This window comes from Neofelis nebulosa, chromosome 9 (assembly GCF_028018385.1).
Source record: "Neofelis nebulosa isolate mNeoNeb1 chromosome 9, mNeoNeb1.pri, whole genome shotgun sequence".
NCBI classification, from domain to species: domain Eukaryota; kingdom Metazoa; phylum Chordata; class Mammalia; order Carnivora; family Felidae; genus Neofelis; species Neofelis nebulosa.
Window position 1 is genome coordinate 20,345,459 of NC_080790.1, and position 16,478 is coordinate 20,361,936.

At 38.4% G+C, this 16,478-nt stretch overlaps 1 protein-coding gene across 24 annotated transcripts in view; it reads right to left on the bottom strand.

The window, feature by feature from the left end:
* The window catches only part of DTNB (dystrobrevin beta), a 244,904-nt gene that overhangs the window by 45,612 nt on the left and 182,814 nt on the right, over window positions 1–16,478 (bottom strand). For 13 of the 24 annotated variants that reach the window (XM_058682732.1, XM_058682731.1, XM_058682721.1 and 10 more), the window contains 3 exons: window positions 15,794–15,883; window positions 12,530–12,617; window positions 3,402–3,443 (listed from right to left, as the gene is read on the bottom strand). In XM_058682732.1, coding sequence (XP_058538715.1) covers window positions 3,402–3,443; window positions 12,530–12,617; window positions 15,794–15,883 — 220 coding nt within the window. Of the gene's footprint in view, window positions 1–3,401; window positions 3,444–12,529; window positions 12,618–15,793; window positions 15,884–16,478 lie in introns of those variants that run through there. The other 11 variants (XM_058682745.1, XM_058682726.1, XM_058682734.1 and 8 more) reach the window with 3 other exon arrangements.

Consider the following 16,478-nt stretch of genomic DNA (forward strand, 5'->3'; position numbering starts at 1 on the left):
CCCGTTCATGCTCTGTCTCTCTGTCTCAAAAATAAATAAACGTTAAAAAAAAAATTAAAAAAAATTTTTTTTTAATGTTTATTCATTTTTGAGAGAGAGAGACAGAGTGCCAGTGGGAGAGAGTCAGAGAGAGGGGAGACACAGAATCCGAAGCAGGTTTTGGGCTCCAAGATGTCAGCACAGAACCTGATGTGGGGCTCGAACCCACAAAATGTGAGATCATGACCTGAGCCCAAGTCAGACGCTTAACTGACTGAGCCACCCAAGTGCCCCTGTATTTAATATTAAAAAAAAATTTTTTTAATGTTTATTTATTATTGAGAGACAGAGCATGAGCATGGGAGGGGCAGGGAGAGGAGGCGACACAGAATCCAAAGCAGGCTCCAGGCTCTGAGCTGTCAGCAGAGCCCAAAGTGGGGCTCAAACTCACAAACCGCAAGATCATGACCTGAGGTGAAGTCGGACGCTCAACCGATTGAGCCACCCAGGTGCCCCCTGTATTTAATATTTTGAGGTACTATGAAACTGTTTTCCAAAGTAGCTGTATCATTTTAGAATCCCACCAACAATGAATGAGGGTTCTGAATTCTCCGCATCCTGGCCAACATTTGTCATTGTCTTTTTTCTTTTGTTGTTTTAACCATTCTAGTTCATGTGAAATATTTAACTGTGGGTTTTTTGAGATATGATTTACATACCATGAAATCCACCCTTTTAAAGTGTACAATTCAGTGGACTTAAGTATATTTACAAGCTTGTGAGATTATCACCATTAATTCCAGAATATTTCATCACCTCAAACCCCCCCCCCCCCCCGCCCCATACCCATTAGCAGTCATTCCCTATTCCCCCTACACTCACACCCTGAGAACTGCTAACCTACTTTCTATTTCTATGGATTTGCCTACTCTGGATATTTCATATAAGTGGAATCATGATCTTTTATGTCTGGCTTCTTTTACTCCACAAAATGTTTTCAGGGTTCCTCTGTGTTGTAGCATGTAGCAATACTTTCTTTTTGTAGCTGAATAATATTCTGTTACGTGGATATACTACATTTTGTTTATCTATTCAACAGCTGATGGGCATTTGGGTTCTTCCCACTTTTTGGCTGTTTTGAATAACGTCATTATGAGCATTTGTGGACACGTGTTGTGTACTCATAGGTTTTCATTTATCTTGGGTATATATCTAGGAGTGGAATTGCTGGGTTATACAGTAACCGCTTTTCCAAGTGGCTACACCAGTTTACATTCCCATTGGCAATGTAGGAGGGTTCCATTTTTTCCATATCCTTGTCAACACTTGTAATTGTACATCTTTTTGATCATAGTCATCCTAGTGGGTGTGAAGTGGTATCTCATTGTGGATTCAACTTGCATTTTCCCTATGACTAATATATTGAGTATGCTTTCATGTGCTTACTGGCCATTTGCATATCTTCTCTGGCGAAATCATTTGTGGTTATGATTTGCATATCCACTGACATTTCTGACCCTTGTTGCCTCCTTTAAGAATATGAAAGCCAATCAACACAAACTAGGAAAATGGATAAATAGATGACGTTTCCCTTTTTTTGATTAACCAGAACGGAAGCCCAAAATGAAGGCTCTGAGATGGCTATGTTTCACACTGCACATTCTTGGTTCTACCCAAAACATGACCTACCGTGAAGCAGAAACCTTGTTTCCTGTCTAGAGCTTAAAGATGCAATAAATAGTTCTTTTCATGTGGCATTTCCTAAATAAACAGGGGCAAAACAGCACAGCAAATGTGGGTGGGAGGCTTTTTTACCAAATATTTTTTTTCTTAAAAGAAGGAAAAAAGGTGATGTTTCTTTCTCTAGAGTGGACCAACAGCCAACTGAACAAATTTTCTATATTCTTTTCAGACTCTTGTGAGAGCCAGAGCTGAGCCTCACAAAAGTGGCTTGCCTGAGACTAAATCTGCTGTGAATAACAGATTTCCAGTTCTTGAAAACTGGAGTTGAAGCGAATGGCTCCTTATTAGTGTGATGTTGGGGAAAATTTGGATGAGGAAATGGACTCTCAAAAGGAATTGGCTTCATCATGGCAAACAAACAAAAACCTCATAGTATTTCATTGGCGATTTCTAAAGAATCTTTTCAGTTTTGAGTTACTGCAAGGCTGAGGCTTCCTTCAAAGAAGAGGTTAACACAGGAATCAAGAGTTATTATCAGCAGTTCCTAACCAGGAGAGATTCTTAGGCACCAAGAAGTATTGTTACTCAAGTACAAAGAAGTGCGGGTCAAAGACTTCTATCCTGAGGCAGCAGTTCCAGCTGGAGCTCAGAGCCTCTCCACCTGGAGATGACAACAAGGAGAGCCCCCAGTGGTAAGTGTTGATGACGGCTGATTTCCCCCAATCAAATGTGAAACACAGTCAAGTTACATTAAATAACAGAGAAACTTGGGACTGTATTTATTTACTATCTTAAACTTCACAGTGCTCCTTAAAAGAAAAAAAAAAAAGCCAGGTCTCTCTTCCTAAAATGCCTCTAGGATACTGAAGGGAACAAGACAGAAAGGGAATTATTAGTTCACAAAGACATGGAATACTTTAACCACAAGAGACCTAAAGATGATTTCTTTCAAAAATTAACAAGTTTATTCATTTAGTCAACAAATACTTCCTGAGCACCTACTATGTGCTAGGAACTAGGATGCATTAGTGAATAAGATACAGCCCCACCTTCAGGTAGCTTACATTATGCTGGGAGAGAAAGATAAGGAACCAAAGACAGTACATACCATCAGTAGTGATAGATGCAATGAAGAAATACAGGGTCATAAAACAGAGTGAACTGAGACAGAAGACTCTTTTTGAATAAGGTGGTTATGAAAAGGCTCTCTGAGACTCAGTGAAGCAGGGAAGCTAACCGGGTGATGATCTGAGGGACGGGTGTGCTAGGTAAAGGCCAAGCAAGGCCTGCAGCTGCTTCATCTGGGTGTGTTTAGGTCAGCACTGATGGAGTGGAAGTGGGCTTTGGTGAAAATGGTGGCTGACTCTAGGAGATGACCCCGGGACCCTGATCGCCAAGGGCCTTTTAGCCTTGGAGAAGAGTTTCCATTTCATTCTGAATGTAGTATGAAGCCACTGTAGGGCTCTAAACAAGGAAATACAGAATCAATTCCAAATACTGTAGGTACATACTCAGCCTTCGAGGAGGTGGAGCTTAACACTCACTCCTTTAGCGTGGGCTGTCCGCAGAGACTTCTTTCCAAAGAGACAGTGTGGAGGCAGAGGGGAAGAGTAACTTTATGTTGGAGAAACCTGACAAACACTACCTCAGCCAGGTGATCAAGGTCAACATCAACAGTGATAGATAAATGATGTTGACGCTATGTACCCCAGGTACAATGGAAGAAAAACAGCACTTACCTCCTCTTTCTCCTCCTCCTCCTCCAAAGCCATAACTTGAGTCTAATCATGAGAAAAACATCAGACTAATCCCAAATAAGGGACATTCTACAATGCATTTGACTAGTACTCGTCAAAACTGTTAAGGTCATCAAAAACAAGGAAAGTTAGAGAAACTGTCACAGCCAAGGGGAGCCTAACAGACATGACAGTTAAATGTAATGTGCTATCCTGATGGAATTCTGAAAGAGAAAAGGGACATTGGATAAAAACTAACAAAATCTGGGGTGCCTGGGAGGCTCAGTCGGTTGAGCGTCTGACTTCGGCTCAGGTCATGATCTCGCGGTTCGTTTTGAGCCCCGCATCAGGCTCTGTGCTGACAGCTCAGACCTGGGGCCTGCTTCAGATTCTGTATCTCCCTCTCTCTGCGCCTTCCCCGCTCATGCTCTGTCTATCAAAGATGAATAAGTGTTTACAAAAAGAAACAAAAACTAATAATCTGAATAAAGTATGGGCTTTAGGTAATAATAATAATGCATCAATATTGGCTCATTAATTGCAATAAGCATGCCATGCTAATGTTAAGATGTTAATAAGAGGACAAACAGCATGGGTTATATAAATCTGTGGTAGCTTGGTAATTTCTCTGTAAATCTAAAAGTATTCTATAATAAAGTTTATTACTGTAGTGGGATAAGAATGGAAGTAGAAAGGCTAGTGAGGAATCCTAAATTTTGCTGTTTACTCACTATGCAGACCTTGACTTATTTTATTTTCCTACACCTTTATTTTCTCAGCTGTAAAATGGGAATATTTACAGAAAGAGATGTGAAGAGGACCACTTAGCATTCTCTTAGATTTAGGTAATCTCAGAGAGCTCCAGCATCTTTAATGAGATGGAAATACATCTGAAAAATACAGGGTAAAAACAAGATCCCTCTGTGTAAACCTGGGCAAATTTTTAAAAACCAAGGAAAGCCAATGCAGTCAGCAAACTGCAATCTGGTAGCATGCATTTCTGAAGCCTCCTAAAAAAGGGCTGGCGGCTTCCCATCTGTATGAGCTTGGCAGGAGGAGTTCCAGAGAGATGTGCCTGATATCAGCTATGCTTTCTTCATACTCCAGCGGCACCCTCCCATCACCCCAATCTCACTTAGACTAACTAGAAGACTGTGGATTACTAATCCTCTCAAAAACCCAATGATTTTTAGGGCAGTGGTTCCCTAGCTAGCTATACATTTTTGTTTACAAAAAGTTCTGTTTTTCCTTTTTAAATAAAAAAAAAAAAATCAATGGGCTCTAAACACAGAGATTCTGATTCAGTAGGTTGGAAGCAAAGCCAAGGATCTCTACGTTTTAAATGCTTCACACGATTATAGCATGTACCCACGTTTGACAATTAATTACTATTCTACAGGGGCTTTGAGTCATTAAATGTGTGCAAAACACCACATGGATACTGTTGATCTTTACTTGCAAGAAGCCATAAGGATATTTCTGGAATGGTGCATGCCTGGAGCAGTCGATGTGATGATAAGGCTGTGAAGGCTGGGCTATCTGAAAAAAAAAGCTTCTTGAAAACATGTTGGGTGGGATGACAACAAAATGTTTCCCCTTCCTTTCACATTTCTTCCAAGTCTTCCATAAGGAATTTCACATTTTTCATAAAGAAAAAAACTTAAAAAATAAAGAAACAAAAACTCTCCTCTGATTACATCTAGTGTTGCTGATGTTTGTGATGAAATTTTAAGAATTTGCTCTTATTACTATGATTTACCACACACTGTAGTTTTTTTTTTTTTTTTTTTTTTTTTTTTTATTAAAGGAATTTAGGCACTCCAGGAAAACAAATGAACTCTCCTGGCTCATCTAAACAACCTAGAATTTCTTTGTTCAAGGGTCAGCCTGAAGAGGTTTCCAGTGGCCATGTTGTCAACTAAAAGAGAAGGGATGGCTCTGACACTGAGGTACTCCACAGGGTGCCATGCTGGCTGCTTAAGTGATTTAATGGTCTTTTTTTGTGAAAGAAGGTTTAAAAAAAAAAAAAAAGTAAAACGTCAATACAAAGCCTATCTGGCAGGCTATAAATAAATTCTTTCGAGCACTACACCCATTTTATGCAAAGCACTTGTATCGGCAAGAGATTAGCAGATTAGTAGTCCTCTGTTTAACAGAAATCTAGTCAAGAAGAATCCTTCCTGAGAGGCCCAATATTTAGAAGATAACCACACACTGGAAAATAAACTGAAGATGAAAGGGACCTTATCAGTATTTCCACTCAAGACCATTCTAACAATTATCATTTTCACACGAATTAGAGAAGTGGCATCAGAAACTATCAGGTGTAAACAGACTTATCTTGTTTGCAGGAAAGGAGAACGTGACCTCCTTTTCAGGGTCAAGTGGCTTTGGAGCTTTTATTTACAGTATTTTTAAAGTACTATGTAAAGTCAACAAGACTACATGATGGCATTAAATATACTTAATTTTAAACATTCAACCACAATGCTATCTCAACAAATTTAATTAATTTCTAAAATAACTTAAATGGTTGTGACTGAGGACACATGTAAGGTTTAACTAATTAAATGGAACTTTTCTTTTCCTCAGACTTCTCCCCACCTGTCCTCCATTCTGTTCCATTTCACTAACCTTTAGAGTTGTAATGTTGGGAGTCAGATATATGACCTAATACTAGATACTCAAGGAAAAGATGTCGAAGCCTAAACAAATCTAAAGGAATAAATTACTTTTCGGGGGAGAAACAAAGCCAGACTCTCCACTGGAAGCACTATTTCTCTATGAAGAAGTAAACATAAATTGGCACACATTTCTAAAATTAGTATACTGTGTTTGTAGAAGACGGTCCTGAGAGATCTGGCCTGCCTGTCCAGCCTAATTTCACTCCAAGTATTGTTCTCTGGGCTCCAGCCTCACAGACATCTTTTCGGTGCTGAAACCTCCAACCTCAGGGCCTTTACCTAGGTTGAAACACCCCCCTGGCACACACTGGGTGTTCCTTACCTGGTTAATGCTCACACAGTCTGTTGTTTCAGCCTCAGATCCTTCTTCCTTTTGTCTTGCTCTTTCTTCCAGATTTAATGCTCTTCCCGAACTACAACCTTCTGTAGCTAAATCTCAGGAGTTGATTGACTAGTACCCCAGTCCCAGCTTGCCACTGACCAACTGTCACCTTGAATAGTTTCCTTACCTTTCTGAGGCTTAGTTTTCTCATGAGATTGTTTTGCAGAATGAATGAGCTAATATATGCAAAGCACTTCGAATAATGACTGGCACATAGTAAACTGTCAATAAATGTTAGCTATCAGTGTTATTCTTTCAGCATGAATCTCACTGGGGCCTTTCTCAATGCTTACCAGAAAGTCTTTCCCCTTTTCCTTTGACAGGGTTAGTTACTTTCAGTACATTAATGATATTCAACTGTCTTTTTTCACAAAGAAAATTCTTAAAAGTTTCAACATAAACATCAGCAGCAGTGGATATAATTGGAAGTGTTATTTTTAAAGAAAGCGGGTTTTTTTTGTTTATAAAAAAACTGTTGAATTGTTGTTGGCGTTGAGAAATCTATCAATTCTTTGCAGGTATCTATCTTTTCTGGTTGCTTTTTGAGTACCTTGTCTTTGTATTCTGTAGTTTCACTAGGATACATCTAGGTGCGAAATTATTTATCAAGTTTGGAACTCATTGTTATGTTTCAATCTGAGGATTCATGTCATGAATCAATTTTGGAAAATTTTCAGCCATTAATTCTTTTTTTTTTTTTAATTTTTTTTTAACGTTTATTGATTTTTGAGACAGAGAGAGACAGAGCATGAACGGGGGAGGGTCAGAGAGAGGGAGACACAGAATCTGAAACAGGCTCCAGGCTCTGAGCCGTCAGCCCAGAGCCTGACGCGGGGCTCGAACTCACGGACCGCGAGATCGTGACCTGAGCTGAAGTCGGACGCTTAACTGACTGAGCCACCCAGGCGCCCCAGCCATTAATTCTTAAAATATTTTCTCACCTAATAGAAAATAATTTTATTTTCCTTTTTTTAGTGGTGGGGGAGTGGGGGAGGGGGATTCCAATCAGATGGCTGTTGGTTATCTTGTAAGTGTGAAAACCTTGTTTCAATCTTTTCATCTTTCTGTGTTGCATCTGGGAAACTTTCTTGCATATGTTTTCTAGCAGACTAATTCTCTGTGCAGCTGTGTCTGATCTGACCTTTAACTCATCCACTGAGTTTTACATTTCAACAACTTTGGTTTTTAAAAATGTTTATATTCTATTTGGTTTGTTTTCATCTCTGGTCTTCTTAGTCTTTTGTTACGTTTTTAATTCCTTCTTTCAGGTCTGAAGAAATTTTAAACAGCTATTCTATAGCCAATAATTCTAATATCTAAAGTCACTGAGGGTCTAACTTTACAGAGATGCTCAGGAGTTCATGTCTAGTTGGGATTCTCATGTCTAGTTGGATTCCTTCCTTTACAGAGATGCTCAGGAGTTCATGTCTGCTTGGCCTCAACTGTGAACGTTAACCTTAGGAGAGGATTTATATTTTGCTTCTCTTCCATGCCAGAGGATTAATTTCATGTTAGAATTTCACCTGGGTGTTTCTCAAACTATGAAGTTATGTAAATGCACCCAACACGAACACAGACAGGACTAAGGTTGTGAATTCCTAGGGGAGACCTCTTCTTCTGCTCCTACAGGAGGAGACCCGTAAGCTTTCCGATTCTATTTTTGTGCCAGCAGATGGATGTCTTCTGTATCATACTTTCACCAGGTTGTGCTTCTGGGGGCCTAGCTTAATGTGAAAGCTTCCTTTCCAACTCTCCACTTTGCATATGCACAAGGCTTTGCCCACTGTACCTCAAGACAATTAAAATCCAAGCACAGGGCTGGAGTGGGAGCAACAGCAGCCCATGGGCTGCTTTGGGTTTCAGTTCTTTTTAGCTCCTAGGAAACTGAATTCTCTTCTACTTATTTTCAGATCTCAACACAAGTAACACTTTCTCACAGAAGCCATACAGTATAAAGCAGGGACCTGCTATACATTTTCATAGCTCCTTCTATTTTCCCTCCACTGCACCTAATTGTTTGTAGTTACGGTAGTAGTGTGATTATTTGTTTAATGTTTGTCCCTCTCGCTAGACTGTTAGTTCCCTAAGGGCAGGAATCATTTGTTCATCATAGTAAATAAAATAAGTAATAAATAGTTGCCAAATGAATACGATGAATATGTGTGCAGAAGGAAGGGGAAATGGATATTAATATGCATATAACTCTTCAAGGAAAGGGTTGAAACGAAAGAAAAAAGGGAACATTTTATTATAAATTACTTCAAATTTATAGTAAACATATGGCAAATCCCTGGGTAGCTAGCCATTTTTCAATGCAAACTCTTCCATATTCACCATTCTTGGTTCCTTTTTCTTTTAACTGAGATATAATGCTCGTATCTTAAATACGCCATCCAATCAGTTTTGACAAGTGCATATAACTTGTAACCCACACCTCTATTAAAATGCAGAACATTTCCATCAATCTAGAAATTTTCTTTATCTCTCTTCAATATCCTCGTTCCCAGAAACAGCACCTGATGTGATTTCCATCACCATAAATCAATTTTACCTATTCTAGAATTTCATATACATGGAATCAAACAGTATGCACTGTTGGTGTCTGACGTACGAGAATTCTGTTTGTGCCACATCCTCTCCAACATTTGATGTTGTCAATCTTCTTCATTTTAGCCATTCTGGTGGGTCAATATGGTTTTAATTGCCATTTTCCAGATGATTAATGATATTAAGCACCTTCTTATGTGCTTATTGCTCATCTGCATAACTTCTTCTGTGAAGTGAAGGGTCTGGACAAGTCTTGAGCCCATTTAAAAACTGGGAGTTGTCTTATTATTGAGGTGCAGGAATTCTTTACATAGTATGCCCTTTATCAGACATGTGTTGCAGATATTTTCTTCCAGGTTTTGGTTTGTCTATTTTTTTGATAGTATCTTTTGATGAGCAAAAGATTTTATTTTCAAAAAGGTCCAATTTATCAAAATTTTTTTTTAATGGTTCATGATCCCTCTAAGAATTCTTTGCCTGCTCCAAGGTCATGAAGATATTTCTCTAAGCCTTCTTTTAGTAGCTTTATGGTTCTAGCTTTTAGGTTTAAATTTATGACACATTTCAAGTTGGTTTCTATGGATGGTTTGAGATTCTTTATTTCATATAGATATACAGCTGTTCCAGAAGCACTTGTTAGAAAGATTTTCCTTTCCCAAAATGTCTTTTGTGCCTTGTCAAAAAAAGTCATTTGACCTTATACATATGAGCTTATCTTATGGATGCCTCATTTGTCTATCTTTTTGCCAATACCACACTTTCTTGATTACTGTGGCTGTATAGTAAGTCTTGATGTCAAGTAGGGTTAAGTCCACCAACTTTGTTCTTTTTAAAGACTTTTGGTTCTTCTAAGTCCTCTGGTTTCCAAATATGTTTTAAAATCAGTTGGCCAATTTCTATAAAAAGTCTACTGAGGTTCTGACTGGTATTGAATCTGTAGATTAATTTGGAAAATTTTGCCATCTTAACAATATTAAATCTGAATATTTTATGGCATACCTCTCCACTTATTTAGGTTTTCTTTAATTTCTCTCAGCAATATTTTATTGCTTAACATCTTTCGTGAAATTTATCCATAAGTATTTGATGTTTTTAAATGTTATAGTAAATGGTGTTTTTCCTAAATTTAGTTTTCTAATGATTCACTGCTGGTAGATAGAAATACAATCAATTTTGGTACACTGACTTTGTATCTTGCAGCACTGCTATAAAGTCATGTATCTGTCTTAGCAGTGTTTTTGTAGATTCCTTAGGACAGTCTCTACACCATCGTGTCATCTGTAAATAATAACAGCTTTACTTCTTCCTTTCCAATATTCACACCCTTTTCTTCCTTTTTTCCCCTTTTCTTCCATATTGTACTGGCTAAGACCTCCAGGGCGATTTTGAATAGAGGTGGTGAAAGTGGACACCTTTGTCTTGTTCTCAATATTAGGTAGGAGAAATAGTCCAAAATGTAACCTTTCATTATATTAGCTGTAGATTTTCTTGTAGGTGTTCTTTAGCAGATTTAAGAAGTTTCTTCTACTACTAGTATACTGAAAATGGGCAGTGCAATTTGCAACTACATGGATGGAACTAGAGGGTATTATGCTAAGCGAAATCAGTCAGTCAGAGAAAGACAAATAATCATATGACTTCACTCATATGAGGACTTTAAGATACAAAACAGATGAATATAAGGGAAGGGAAGCAAAAATAATATAAAAATAGGGAAGGGGACAAAACATAAGAGACTCTTAAATATAGAGAATAGAGGGTTGCTGGAGGGGTTGGGGGAGGGGGGGGTGGGCTAAATGGGTAAGGGGCTTAAGGAATCTACTCCTGAAATCATTGTTACACCATGTGCTAACTAACTTGAATGTAAATTATAAAAAATAAATAAATTATAGAAAAAAGTGAATAAACAATAAAAAAATAGAAAAAAATGGTCAAAGCCTTATTCAATAATTTCCAAAATAGTAAAATCCTGTTCTATTTGGAAATAGGACAAATGAAAGCAAGCACACTACCTGCAGTAAGAATGAAAATATAAATAAGTTGAGAAAGGCTTTAGATATCTTCATGACTCGTGACTCTTAATTAATGTCCGTAATAATTGGCATTTTATAGAACTATTTCCTTTTTTAAAAAAATTCTCAATGTCAATAATCTTTACCGAGATTAAAGAAAACAAAAGAAAAGAAAAGAAAAGAAAAGAAAAGAAAAGAAAAGAAAAGAAAAGAAAAGAGAAAGGGCAGTGCATTTTGTTAAATACTTTTTCTGCACTTACTGAAATGATCTTATAATTTTCTTTTTTAAACTGCTAACTTGGCAAATTACATTGTCTGATTTTTATGTATTAGTTAAATCTGCACTCCTAGGATAAATCTCACTTGATCATGGTGTATTATCCTTTTTATATATTGCTAGATTCAATTTTTTAATATTTTGTTAAAGATTTTTTCATGTTCATGAGAGAATTTGGTTATTGATATTCTTTTCTTGTCATGGCCTTTTTTGTCTTGGTATCAGGTTAGAGTGGCCTGATAAAACTTGGAAAGTGTTTCTTCTTCCTCTATTGAAAATTTATGTCAGATTGTTATTATTTCTTCCTTAAATACATGATAGTATTCAATAGTTAAGCCCTCTAAGCTTAGAGTTTTCTTTGTGTGAAGTTAATTATGAATTCAATCACTTTAACAGATTTAGGACTATTTAGATTTTCTATTTATTCTTATGTCAGTTTTGTTAATTTGCCTTTTTTTTTAAGATTTTATTTTTAAGTAATGTCTACACCCAACATCAGGCTCGTACCCATAACCCTACGATCAAGAGTTGCATGCTCTACCAACTGAGCCAGCCAGGTACCCCTAACTTGTGTCTTTCATGGAATTTGTCTATTTCATCTAGGTGGCCAACTTTATTGGCAAAAAACTGCTTATAATATTTCCTTATCATCCTTAAAATACCTGTAGGATCTGTAGCAATGTCGCTTCTTTCATTTGTGATACTGGTAATTTGTGTTTTCTTTCCTTTTTTCTTTATCAGGATTTCTAAAGGGTTATTAATTTATTTGATCCTCTTTTTTAATGTTTTTATTTTTGTGAGAGAGAGAGAGACAGCATGAGTGAGGGAGGGGCAGAGAGAGAGGAAGACACAGACTCTGAAGCAGTCTCCAGGTTCTGAGCTGTCAGCCCAGAGCCTTTTGCGGGGCTCAAACTCACAAACTGTGAGATCATGACCTGAACCGAAGTCAGACGCTTAACCGACTGAGCCACCCAGGTGCCCCTATTCAATCTTTTTAAAGAACCACATTCTAGCTCTTTGATTTTCTTTTCTTGACTCATTTTTTAAGGAGGATATTATAGATAAAACTAAAGGTCACTGTAATCCCTTCCCTAAACCCATGCCTCTCCTTTTGTTCCTGAGGTACCTATATCTATTCTCCTAAATTTCAAGTTTACCATCCCTCTACCATTTGCATATTAAAATAATGCTAATTTCTGCTACTCTGCTAGGACCTTCCATTTACTCACCACGTTTCCTGCTTCTGCAGCCAGCCGGGCAGCATAGCGAGCTATAAGCCGGTGTTCCTCATCCAGTCGGCTAGGACTGTCCAGGACACTACCAAGGAGACAAAAATTCAATAGGTGTGCATTAAACATCCCCTACCTTCGTTTTTCTTTTAGAAAGAACAGATGGGAGAAAGCTTGTAAACAAGTATGGTAGCAAAATAAACAGAAGCCTGGGTCATAGATACTCATGGTCCTCTGAGAGAAAGGGGGTTTAGAGAAATGATGAGGCCACAGACGCCACACTTATCTCCCTGCTCCTACACCATCAGAAGGGGCACTTCTTTCTGAATTCAAGGTCTGAGAAAAGACAGACCATCTGCAAAATCTGAAAGAGGGATTTCTAATCAAATGTTTTGGAAGAACTTGTGACTTTTACACATAGGTCTTGAATTTAAAAAGACCAAGAGAAAAGTAAAGCACCATGAAAAACAGGGCTAAGGAAAAGTACTTAACACTGGCTGAACAGAAGTAAGAAGCCTGGGCAAGGGCATGTCCAACATATGCTAAAGTCAGAGAAGAATCCATGGTATCAAACCTTCCCTTTCAACGCTCCTTTTTCTTCTTTTACCAAGCTTGTTACCATTATAGCCTCATCTTCGAGTAAATTAATTTACTTCATTACTCTTTCATAAGAGTGCTGGTACCCCCAAAACTGAAAGACCTACCTAGTTGGGATATCAAATACTGCTGCACCTGGATGAAAGAAGCTAGCTCTGTATATATGTGATGCAATGAACTTCGGATTGGATTATGAAATAATTCACTCCTTTAATTTAGCATGTTACATCAACTGTCATTTATCCATTACATTATCTTGTAATAATTACTGAGGGGAATCTGGGAAGGGTGATGTTAAATCTATAGAGATGTGTCTGACCTTATTTATGTATTTTTCCTAGATGTTTTCACCTTTCTATATTTCTAATCTCTGTGGCTAATTCTTTAAGATTAACTTGGTCTTTCTTCTAGGATGGATTTTTTTTTTTTTTAAGGTGCTTTAAGTCTTCTGCCTGTGCCACTTTAGAATATTTGATAATTTCAGGTATGCAAGTATCAGTCTCCAGCATGTCTCATCATCCTCTGAAAAGATGATCTTGTAATAAGAACATGCTAGCATCAGTTGGCTTTAATACATTAGGGCCAAGGCCCCAAGGTCAAGGCTGAACTGTAATATTTGTGCCTTAAAGATGTTTGTTAGAAATAAGAGAACTACCTTTATCTTCTGAATAAACAACAAAAATGAACATTTAATAATACAAGTGGATAATATTATAGAGGGAGTGGCAGCCTAAGAAATGGGACTTAAAGTGTCTGCCCTTTGTTTTGGCAAGGGATATAACAAACACTTCATTTTTTCCCTCTGTGCAAAAGAGCTCCTTTCTCCTCCATCATGTTCCACCCCCTAGGAAGGTTAATTCTGTTTGTCATTTATACACAAGTGTGGACGACACGGTTGCTTTATTTGGCTATGCTTTCCAGTCAGAAACTAGAACTTTATGCTGATCAGAGGTTTTAAGGTCAATGAAAATTAAGAGGAAAATTAGAAAGGTTCCTTATTTTTCTGCTTGAGCTAACTTTCATTTTCAGAATTAGCCAGGAAATTTCTGACTTCTTTGAGGAAGCATGAAGCTAGGTTCAAGAAGAGATACAGTACTCACCCAATCCTCATGTTCCCCCAGGCCTCCCAGCCACCAGCTCTTGCACAGGAAGCCTAATCCCTAAACGAGGAGGCTTGAGGACCTAAGCTAGACCCACCATAAATCTCTTTGGGCTGAAATACCAGGTAGCAGTCCCTGCCCAACATTCTGCTCCTATTTTCACCATGGAAACTTTTAATCACCTACACAAATGCCCTTATTGATAATAAGTAAGCTGTCCTGCCAGAGGTGAGACACCTCTATTCCTAGATCCAAGGAGCTGAGACAGAGTGTACAGAAATCATCTGTTGGATGAAGAGACACTCTTTGTGATACAATGCATAATTATCAGGCCTTCCCTCCCCTCCCATAGGATAGGCCTATATTAAAAATACTTGGGAAGTAAAGAAGTAGACTTTAGAGACAAATGCCTAAACGTATCAATGCTATTTAGTCACACTGGTAAAATTACGGGAAATGGTATGAAATGTAAAAAACAATCCTTTTCAAAGATATATATTTCACATTAATTATTCTTGTCATCGCAGGAAATAAAACAAGCTCAAATGACCTTCCTATGAAGCCATCGCAGGTTCTGTGCAAAACTAAGATCAAAATGCAAGGCTCCAGCTCTCTTATGTGCTCAGTTAATAAATTATGGCTTCCTCGCTAAAATTAAGAATCCGTTTGGCATAGTGACTCTTATTTGCTGCTAGGTGAAGTGGAGGGATGGCTTTGTATGATTTAAACGTTACCTGCTATTCTCCTTGCAGAATGGTGGTAGGTGTGGGCACAGAGTGGACAGGTAGCTTTGTGTCTGCCTGAATGTAACAGCACTTAGATTGGTATTAATCCTTTTAATCTAACTTTGCTAGAGTTAGTGGTTATCAAATGTTTTTCCATCCTAACCCACTGAGGAACCAGGCATATTCTCACATTAACAGTGAGTCCCTACCACAGTTGTCAAAGAAAGGGGTACATGGAGTTATTATAATACATACAATATGAGGAGGGATATATGTTTTGGAAAAGGCCCTGGGGTGACAATGATCCAATATCACTGCTGAAAACCACTGGTTTAGTTAATCAATGATGGATCTGGGAGACAGAGATGAAGATGTAGCACGTAAAGACGTTCTGGGGTGATGGCACCTTAGACGAGACAAAGTGAGACATCTGTGGGTTGATCAACCTTAAGCCCTGAATGTCGACAGAAAGGGGTCATTATTTACACAAGAATGAACAGTGAGACGTGGCATCAGGTAACTCTGTGCATGTGCATCTTGAGACTGCACATCTGTCTGAGATTTGCTCAGCCTTTACGTGTGGGCCGAAGGAAGCGAACTCCACTTCATAAGAGCATTTCTGACTATATGTTTAGGTAAGTGCCCGGGCTTGGCAAGGCTCCTTCTCTTTCAGAAGTTAATGCTTTAGCAATTATTTAAGCTCTGCCAAACATAGCTGGTAGCTTCTCAAGAAAAACCCCACATGCAGAGCTTTTTCCAGCTGGCAACCCCAGGTAACATAGCTCTCCCTCCCTCTGATCAGCCCTTGGCTACCCGCCTGCTGCTGCTGCGCTACCACTGACCGTGCACAGTGTTGCAGACGGGCCACATAGGAGGCTATCAGCGCATGCTCATCGGCCAAGTGACTGGGTATATCCTGGCTATACTGTAACCTAGGAACAATGGAGGCAAAGACAGCAAGCACGACACAGACACATATAGAGCGAGAAATGAACATGGATTAAAATGGGCAAACTTCAAAGAAAAATAGAAAAAAAAAATCATGATAAGGAAAATAAAAAAACACAATGCATAATGGAATATGGTGTTAGACCATAGAGAATACATTTCACAAATCCTTTGGACAAAAGCAGTCCCTCAGGAAACAGCCTTGGTTGACTGACACTTTAGCCTTTGAGCAGAAGAAACCAAGGAGGGGTCGCCAAGGAGCCTTGCCCACCAGTCTTACCCAGGTTCTGGGCTCTGGGATGGACGCACCATTTTAGGGAATGCCCTCTGGCAGGAAAACAGGCAGCCTGGGTCTATTTAACATCACTAAACGCCCTCTAATGCTTTTACAGCTTTTGTCTACACATTAAAAGATTTTCAGTGTCACCTCATGATACCAGTTAAACCTTTTTATTTTTATAAGGATACCGCCTTTAGCATCATTCTATTTTCTCCCATAAAACTGATACTTAAACCAAACTTGTCAGAGTTGTTTCTCATTGTAAAACAACACTGTATACATTCTGAGTGAGGCTCTTT